Source organism: Mesitornis unicolor, unplaced genomic scaffold, assembly GCF_000695765.1.
Source record: "Mesitornis unicolor isolate BGI_N332 unplaced genomic scaffold, ASM69576v1 scaffold10351, whole genome shotgun sequence".
NCBI lineage: Eukaryota > Metazoa > Chordata > Aves > Mesitornithiformes > Mesitornithidae > Mesitornis > Mesitornis unicolor.
This window is the reverse complement of record NW_010161719.1, coordinates 80,107-90,136: the sequence shown is the minus strand read 5'-3', so window position 1 is coordinate 90,136 and position 10,030 is coordinate 80,107. Positions and strand designations below refer to the sequence as shown.

The window sequence follows — 10,030 nt, the reverse complement described above, 5'->3', positions numbered from 1 at the left end:
ATGAGAAAGAGCCCTTGCTCATGACTCTCAACATCTATAAGATGATGATGGTCAAGGGGAAAGGAGGAGGAAATTGATAAAAAGGAAGAATAATAGTCATGAGTACTACTGTGAGGAAAACCTGCAGTTTGTCGTATTGCATATTAGAAGATGTCCACAGCTTACAGACAGTTTGAAGAAGGAAAGTTTCAGTCTCAGAAATGTCAGTGAATTAAAGAGCAGTTCAGGCAACTCAGGCAGAGCTCAGGGTCCGGAAGAGGCTACTGCAGTGCTGAAGTTGCTCTTAAAATTCACAGTACCAGTGCAGCTTCATTCATGAGTCTTGCCCAGACTGAAATACAACTCTCTGACAAGCAGCTCCCCCAGCTAATTATTTGCAAGTAGAAGAACTGCTTGATGCAGAGGTCACAGATAATCTCTAAATTGCCGTGTCTTTGAAATCTTTGGCTTGGCTGAAATAACTCATCAGAGCAGTGTCACTGTGCACTGCTGAAGAGGAGACACTGGAGGCAGAGGTGGCTGGTGCAGCCCATCTCCCTGATGAGATGGGACTGCTTCCTGGGGTGTAAGCCTCCTAATGCTTTGTTGACTCTAAATTTAAACTTTCCAAGTCATGGGGCTTCCATCATTGCCACTAAGACCCTGCTTGACAGTGTAATGGTTTGCTCTCAATGATTTTTTTACCACTTTGTGTTTTATGCTTTCCCTTTCTTTAATCCCATGACTTTTGGTTATGCATCCTTTTGTATTTCTGCAGTTTAGACCTCCTCTCCCTTTGAAGCTGACCCCGCATACAGATTAAGTTTCCCACTGTTAGGAAATGTAGGTAATGGTTAATTAGGTGATATTTGTAATGCAGCTTTTATCGGGTCCTTCTATTTGCTGAGCATGTTCCTGCTCTTTGTGAGTTGCTGTCTCAGGGCTCTGCCAGAGAAGCTCTGGTGAACCTTGCTGTCGTGTTTTAACATCCCAGTCTGCTGCGGCCTGCCCTACTGCCCTGCTGGCATTTACTGCTTCCATAGCAGAGCTGGTGAAAGGGAATGTGTGCCCAGTTTTCAGCTCTTTATTTCACAGTCTGGTGTGTTAATGTGAGCAACCAAACATGTGGGCATTGTTCCCTCCCGCTGACTTTGCTGTGAGCATTGCAAGGTCCATGGGAGAGTGATAAGAGATAGCTGGTAGGGTACTAAATCCTGCCTTAGATCAGCGGTCAGGATTCAGGGCCTTTGAGCTCTTCTTCTTCATGTGATGCATGGATTGAATGTGGCGGTTTGGGCAAAGCAGAGTTACTTTCTAGCGGCGCAGGCTGGGAAGGTTGCTGGATGAAGCCATAGGCAAGGATTTCCCTTGCTCATGTGGTCTGTCCTTCCTTGTTGCTGGTCCTTGGAAAATCCTCTTGCTCCCATGGGTAAATTGCATGAATGGAGATGAATGCACAGTCTTGAAATAATTGGAAAAGGGATATAAGGGTAAATAAATTTGCAACTTAAAATTTTTAAGCTTACAGTGTGTTTTAAAGTAATGCCAACATTCAAGCTTATATAAACCAGTGTTAAAATTAAAATAAAATATGATATGAAACCGTTATGAATGAATTGCACTGTGTGGCTTTGTAGGGGGAATTCATGCTGCCTTGTATGTTGTATTTACTACTTCTCATGGCAAAACTCATGGAGGTGCACCAAACGTAGGGGTTGGTGTAACTTCATCATAATGGCTATATCTGGACTGAATTTGACCTAAATATGTTTAATCATATTTTTAAAAAATTAGTGGTATCTTTTTATGTAAAATTCTGAGTGCAAATCTCTGCCCATCTTCATTTGACTGCACACAGCTCTGATCCATTCATGCAGTTTGCTCTCTGAGTTATTCTCAGCAACATACAATTTGGGCAATTATTTAGTGGGGTTCCTCTGTGTAATTTCATGCCTGACTGATGTGCCCTGCAGTCATCCTTATGTTCCTTTGATGATGGAGGCTGTGCAGAGAGCAGCCCTGTGGCAAAATCCTACTTCCCATTGAGTTTCACCATTGGCTTCTATGGGTCCAAAGTTTCACCCCAAGTATGCTGAATCTGTGAACTACTACACGGGACTAAGGACTGAGATAAGTTTAATTGCCTTGGGTGTTAAGCTCAGTTGTGGTTTATTTTAAGCGTGCAGGGGAAGTGCTTCTTGAAGAGTGATTTGAAGAGACAGAATAAAAATGCTTGCACCCTTGGGAATGGCTGAGGACAGCCGCCTTGCAGCGCTCGCATCCAAGTCCAGATTTAGAAGGTTGTTATCTAATGAGCACAAGCAATTACTTAGCTAATGAGCACAACAAAGTGAGCACGAGAAATGTGTTTCATCTGCAGTGCCCACTAGAAAGACGTGGTTTTGAGCTTGAGGCTGCCCTTGCTTTAAGACCTGGGTCACCGCTGTGAGATTAATCCAGGGCATAAATCACAGGGGTTAGATTAGTGTTTGTTTTACTTGAATTCACATTTCTTGCTCTCTTATCTCCTCTAAATCTTTCAGCTTCTTAGCTCAATCATGAACCAGAGAATGGAATGGGTTTAAACAGCCACAACTTCCCTCCTGAGCACTGGCTGTCAGCCCTCAGGCTTGATTTACCACTGGAACGCAATTATAAAATGGCACAATGCAATTAATGTGTCTTCCCTCCTCTTTCGTGCCAGACAGGAATTCCTCCTCCACCTTCTTCAGTTGCAGTAATTTTTATAATATAATCTAATCCAATGCAACATTATTTTGCATTAGTCAGGGGTCTACCAGACAAAAATGATATAAACAGATGATTATATACCTCGGTAGGGATGATTTGGCATGCCTACAACTACTTCTATGCAAGTTCAGATTGTTCACAGGCCTCTTTTGTTTGTTTTTTGCAGTTGTCTTTTCCCCACCTTTACAACTGACAGTGACAGCCAGAAAAACAAGGCAAATGTAGAATGAATTGTCTAAATTTTTCAAGCCATTAAGCAAAAACCATATGAGCTTAGGACACTCCCTCACTCCCAAGTAAACCACAGCCTTCCTGGTGTCAGTCTGGCTGCTCATCAGCAAATACTTCAGAAATGACATCTGACATATGCCAGAGCTCTGACACTGCCTAGAAGTGTGATTTTTGAGACTAAGACCAGAAAGCCGAGGTCTTGGTTTGTAAGGGCCCCTGTGAGCACCAGAGGCACTGGACCTGCAGGGGAAATGTAGCTGTAGTGGATCATCTTGTCACGCATGTTCTGTGGAGTCGCTGTGTTGCACGGTATCTAAAAAGATGCTGGGTTATAGCACACACTGGTGAAAGCAGTGGGGAAGATGATTTCTGTGTATGCAAGGATAGGTAAAAATTGTATGTACAAGCTTTTAAGTTAACATGGTAACCATTGTTAATTCTCCTTGCATTTTTCCTGATGTATTTCACTGAACACTGAACACATTTTTTTATTTTGCTCTTTATGGATATATTTAATTATGCCTAAGACTTAAGCAGTCTGCAGGAAATCGGAAATCCGAACAGTTTTTTATATTTTCAGGAAAATTGTTGCTCTTCAGGGGGAGGCACATTAGAATTACATGAATGAAAAGGAAATACTGATTTCTTTCTCCCCATGAATTAACTTCTTATAGTTATGGCTGTTATCAAATTAAGTTGAAACTGTAGCTAAACACTAAAGCTGATTAGCAGAAGGCATATTCATCCTCACTTCCCATTTTCTATGGTCTCACAATGGCATAGATGACTTTTTCTCCTTAATTTGGGTACAAACTTCTCCCTAGGCCTCTGTGTTACTTTGTATACTGCAGAAAGTAAACTTGGGAGGTTTCTCTTACGTGGAGTAAGCAAGAGCTGCCAAAGGTTAGAGCAGAACCAGACGAAGTGGAAAGACATGAAGGCTGCCCATGTTCATTGTTCTCTGAGGTTGGTAAGTAATCGCCTTCGCTCCTGATGCTGCGCCTAAGGACAGATGAACAAGCGCTGCTTAGACATTGAAGCTGAGGTTTTCAAAGAGGCTTCTTGTTGGCTTAACTCAATCTCTGCTGAAACCCAATGTGGTTCTCCTGCTGGTTTTAATAGCACCTTTTATGCAATGCTGAAGGCTTATGAAAATCCCACCCATGAACAGGTTTGTTGACCAAAACCTGAGTCTGCTGCTTTTGAGGGGAGAAACTGTCCCTTGTGGGAAAGAAAACTTTCAGGGTGCTGCTTCTTTCCCTTTGCTCCATATTCTTAGCACTGCTTGGGTGTAAACACAGCTGCGGCTCTACAGTACGAGCAAATAGGTCTGCAGTGATTTGGAGAGGATTTCTCTCCATATGTGAATCACTCAAGAGTTGCTCCAGTTGTTCGTTGCCTTGTGAGATTGGAAGAGGTATCTGCATAGAGGCCTCGCTTAAACTCCTTTGCAACTCATTGGATTTTGCATTAAATTAAATTTCACATGCTGAGTGAGCAGTTGACCCTTATGAGCCTAGAGGAAAGATTATGCTGTTTCTATGCATTTTAATGTGACACTCAAGTTGGGGCTAACACTGCCAGACACCTCCTTCAGTGTTCATCTTTCAGCCTTTCCATCCTAAGCCCTGTATTTTGAAATGAGATGCCTGCATTTTATTACCTTTGTAAGTGGAAAACAGCAGCATATGTTCTCTGCTCGCTAGGAAAGGCCTGAATCATCTTGGTTTGAACTTTAAAATAAAGGTCAGGCTTGAGGCAGGCATGAATTCTTCCATGTGTCAGCCCAAAAGGTGAAAGCTTTAGGAAGTTATGAGCAACCTCAAATGAGGCAGTTTCAAATTGCACTTGAAACTGGAACAGCTGTTGTTCAGAGGGTGACATTCAGTGTTATAATGCTAAAGATTAGATGTATTATGTTCAGGGAGAACTCAAAAATAGAAAGCAGTCTCTGAGGTAAAGAGAAAATTGGTTTGGGTGGTGTGTGTTGGGAAGGAACAGCCTCTATGTTAATGGCACAGGGATAAGATTGTGGGAAAGCCCAAATATCGAGCTGGGTGTAAGAAAAGGGAACAGAGAGAAAACAAAAGAGGCCGGGGGAGTCTAGGGGAATTTCTGAGAAAGGATTTTCCAGTGCCTCCTTGCAAGTGAAAATTAATTGTTTTGGGACTGGAATTCACAGCTCTGCATCGCAGGGACTTAGTGAGGCTGGTGGATTACCTAGCTCTGTGGTCTCAAAATGCTCTGACAGGTTCATGTGTGTCAGGCAAACATTATGGTAATTTTAGCGCTTTAGGGGCTCTACAGGAGTACATAAATACCACCTAAGCCATCCAGCTGAATTTAAAACTTAATTACTGCCCCACTTAATAATATTCCCTCCCCCCACTTCTGCTTTTGAGGATCATAGGGTTAAAAGAAATCATTAATCTTCCTTAATGAAGCTATTTTCTAGCAGGAGACAGAATGTCTTGCCCCTGTGGATTCTGAGATGGAGTTTTTATGAGTGTTATGAATGGGGAAGTGGGGAGTGAACACTAGAGAAAAAGCAGTGTGGAAAAGGGGATAGGACCCAAAATGCCTGTGGTGGGAGGACCCTCCAACTCACAGGCCCTTGCTGAGTTTAGATGAAAGGAATGTGCTAGTCATGGGGGAAGAGGAGAGAGCCCTATTAAAAACCAAGTTGGCTGTATAAGTGTTCCCACCACAACTACTAATTATTGGAGTACCAGCAATTGCCAAAGCTTTTATGTAACCAAGGCAAGAGCTCTCTTGAAAGTTGTGGTTGAAATCGTGCATCTCCAGAGGAATCTAAAGCAGAATGGTGGTGGCAGAGTTTGGGTCTCTGCTTTTAAGTGTCAAGGCTGATCCATGTCCTCAAGCTGCTTTTTCTGGAGCAGATATGCCTTATTCTATAATTAAATTTCAGACAAATGTTTCAAAATCTCTGTGACCGTCCCAGTGCAAATCTCTCCTTGTGCACGCATGAAAGGGAAGGAGATCACACTCCTTAAAACAGTGCAAGGTTTAGTCCCCTCCCAGCCCATGGCTCCTCTGGTACCCACTCCACTGAGCACCACTGCCTGTCTCATGCCATTGCCAGTTGAGGAGGCAAGGGTGGCCTTGCTGTTCTCAAATCTGTCTCTATTTGATGATCCCTTTGGTGGAGATACTGAAGTGCTTTTGTTTTTCTGTCTCTTGTGTGTGTCTGTGCATCCCTGGCTGCAGAAGATGCTGGATGAGTGCCAGGACAGGCGGAGCTGCCAGTTTCTCGTCAACAGCCGGCTGTTCGGTGCAGACCCGTGCCCTGGAACCGGCAAGTACCTCATCGTGTGGTACAAGTGCAGGCCAAGTAAGTATCTCACTATTGAATCTGTTTGCTCTGGTGAAACCAAAGTGTTTTCTTACTAATACTGACCAGAGAGGCCTCTTGGGACTTTTTGTTCCCTTCCACCTTTATTTTCAGTGTAACATAGCCCCTCGGGTGTGGAGTGTATCCTCTCTCCCCCTTGCACGCTGCCTCACTTGGGATGCTGCTGCACCGGCTCCTTCCTCCGTGCTGGCAGCCCCAGTTGCAGATTGTTTTTGCAGGTGCCAGCGAAAGCCTTTGCCAACGCTGAGCTCACGCTGTCAGCCGTGGGTGGGCTGCTCCTGTTCCCATCTGCAGCTGCCTTCCCATCCCAGTGGGCTAATGGGACCTGTCCCCTCTCTGTCTGCCCCTCCAGAGGAGCAAGACCTCTTTGCACAGGGAAAAACTTCAGATCTGGGTGCCTAAGGCAAGCGCTGAAGATGGTGGTGCAACAGGAAGCTCATCTGCTCATGCCGTGCCATAAGGCAGCTTTTAATTGCTCCCAGGTCAGGCTGGGAAATGTTAACCTGTGTTTGCGTGATCTCACTAGCTGTGTTTAAATTAAATGGGACCAGCACATGGATACTGGGAGTGCAATCGTGCACACTGTGGAGTAGGTCTGGTGCATCTTTTGCCCAGGAAAACCAGCATCCTCATGGCCAATTCCTGGTCCCATGCAAGGAGTCAGCATGGCCTGGGTGTCGTTCTCCATCAGCTCTTTGGAAAGCAGACAAGTTAGTTTGGGGATGGATAGGGTTTGACAGTGGCCAAACTGTGCCAATGGATTTTAGACCAGGCCCTGACTCTATTCGAATTAACAGTCTGGACATGGCATTTCAAGGCAGCCTAATCCCAAGCTTTTTAGATGACATAACTGACATGGTTCCAGCATCACATCAGCAAAAATTTGGGGGAAGAAATAAAAAAAAGTTTTCACAAGAAAGAAAAACATACCTGATTTTAGCAAAGGTTTGTAACAAAAGCAGAAACGTCCTGACTCTGCCAGCAGCATGGAAGACTTTTTGCACGCAGAGACCTGTGCTAATGAAGTGAAGGGATCTGGCAAGATCTGTGAGGAATTCAAATGAAAAGTAGGTAATGAAGCACCTGCATTTTGTGTGGGGTTTTCACAAGTGATTGTAACATCCCTTGTTGGGTGAGAAACACATCCCTGAGAGAGGGGTGATTAGCGGGGTGTTCTGACAAGTCCTCTGAAATCTGCAGGTTTTGTATCAAAGCTCGCTGGAGAAATCTGACTATTGAGGCCTGTGCTGAACTTCTGAAGGTACTTCAGGATCACATCTGTGCATAAATATTTATGGCTTGGCATTCTTTGCTAATTACAGATATGCTAGAAAAGGAGGAGTCTGTGTGTGCACATGCAAGTAATTTTCCTGAAAGAGAGCAGGGGAAGCTGCTTGGAAACATTTCCCAAAGACGTTTTCCAGGCAGCTCCAATTTTGCAGGGTGAAACAGGGTGAAAACTGACACAAATTATTGTTTCTTAGTCACTGAGCAAACTTTTAATGAGAACTCACTGGATTAATAGCGAGGTTTGAAATATGCGAGGATTAGCCTTGCACAGAGATACCAGGACATGGTCAACCTTTCCTTGGTGATTCAAGATGTTAATTTTGAGTCTCAGAAACAGAATCTCATGTGAGTTTGGTGACTGTTTGGGAAGCCTTTTCACCCTGCTGTAGGGAGAAGGTTAATGAGAGAACTGAAGAAAGATGGATCCATAGAATGTAAAATACAGGACCATGAGAAATTTTGGTGGGCTTTTAAAAGTATTAAGTACTGGAGTATAGTTTATGAGCTGTAAATGAATCCAATGCAAGACCTTCCTTCTTAAGAGTTGATCCCAAACGTTGTGGTCCTATGACTATTGATCTGCTCCAGAACGTCTGACCACACATGAAGAGCACCAAAGAGTCCTTGTCAAGAGCTCACTGCCTGGCACAAGGTTTGATCCATAACTTTATCAAAAGACAAATGCAGTTTTTTGGGGTTATGTTTCCTTTCCTGAATTTGTCCTTCCTAGCAGTAGACATGACAGGTCTGATTTTTTTTCTAGAAACTTCTATTTATTTCCTTTGCCTATCGAGGCAGCCTGGTGTGACCATACTGAAGGAGGTGCCTTGGTTAAGTGCCTGCCTAGTAGAATGAATGCGAGTTTCCCTATATATACAGGTATGAGAGGCACTTTGGGAAGTGATCTGCAGAGTTTGGACAGGACATCTTTGACATAATATAGGGATGCCCAAGCCCTGCTACTCTCAGAGCCATGCTGGAGCCTCAAAAGGCCCCTGAATAGAGGTAGTTATCTAAAAAGAAAGACTTTCTTGAAAGAAAGCAAAACTGAAGTTAGTGGCATTTACTTGTACCTTTGCTGAAGAATAACTGGATGGTGCAGTCATTCCCTCCAGCCACTGTCACTGCAGTTATGCCTCTCTGACATTATGTTGCGTTTGAAATCTAGTGGTTTCGATGCTCACTGGCTGGATGGGGTTCACTCAGAAGGCAAGGTGCTATTTTGGTTTCTCCTGGGCAGAATTCCAAGGAAATGAGAACAGCAAGTCATGCTGAAACTGAAAGCCCCAGGTTTTCCAAATGGTGGGGCTCCAGGGACCAGGGCGATCAGAGCAACCTCTGCTGTACTAACTGCTCTGAGACTGCTTTCGCTGGAAGCTGGGATGGCTCCTGCAGAGCTTTGGTGCTGAAGCACTGGAGTTCACCTCCTCTAGAAATTCAAATAAATATTTCAAAGAAGTGTTTGCTTAATTCAATGGCTTGTGTACTCTGGGGAAGTCTTGTGCTAATTGTGGTCCCCTCTGATCCAGTGGTTAGATCTGGGGCCCAGTGGACACTCATCTTGCACGTACAGGACTAAGATATGAGCGTGGGACTGCTTTTAAGTATCAGATGTTTGGCAGTCCTGAGTGCTCTCTGTGTCTATAAATAAATACACTATGTGTGTGTGTATACTTTTAATTTTAAGGTACACAATGTTGAAGGAGATCAGAACTAATCAATAAAATGCTCTATTCTGTCTCAGTTTGGGGCAAGTGAGACTTATTTATTGCTGCTATGTGATTTGAGGGCCAAGGTTCATCAAAGCATATAGAGGCTTAGCTTTGTTTTCTTTTCCCATAGCATATGGACCTTAGTTTCCAATATGCACCAACCTTTGGGAAGATGTTCAAAAGCACAATATGAATGTGGGCTGTCCCATGCCAGTTGGCCTCAGTGCCAAAGGACTGGCACATTTAATTTATCAGGGCCAGCGTAGCCTGAGACCGACCTCCAAAGCACACTGAAGCCTAGGATCAGTCCCTGAACAAAGAGAGGACTTCAATCTCCAGGGTACCTTTCAGGATCGTTAAAAAATTGCACGCAAATCCAATTATTTCTCAGGTAACATGCTGATTTGATTTAGACCCATTAAGTATAATTACCGGGTAGGCTGCAGGAACATATAATTAGAGGGAATTGACATACTATTTAATTGGTCTAACATGAATTCCCTCTAACTGAAATCTGGGTTCATCAATATTATTCAAACAGTTTGGTGTTTGTTCATCCCCTTCACTTCAGAGACAGAGAACCGTGTAAGATCGTGTGTTATTGTAAGCTAGGAAATATTTGCTCTGTGTGCCAGACTTTCCCGGAGGGCTGCGTGGTCTAATCCTGGCTGAGAACAGGATCTGTGGGGCTGCC

General features: G+C 43.8%; 1 protein-coding gene across 1 annotated transcript in view; it reads left to right on the top strand.

Moving 5' to 3' along the window:
• The window catches only part of LOC104547632 (protein eva-1 homolog C-like), a gene marked incomplete at its 3' end in the record, with an annotated part of 41,118 nt that overhangs the window by 5,842 nt on the left and 25,246 nt on the right, over positions 1-10,030 (top strand). The window contains exon 2 of the mRNA XM_010193417.1: positions 6,190-6,313. Within this exon, the coding sequence (XP_010191719.1) occupies positions 6,190-6,313 (124 nt within the window). The remainder of the gene's footprint in view (positions 1-6,189; positions 6,314-10,030) is intronic.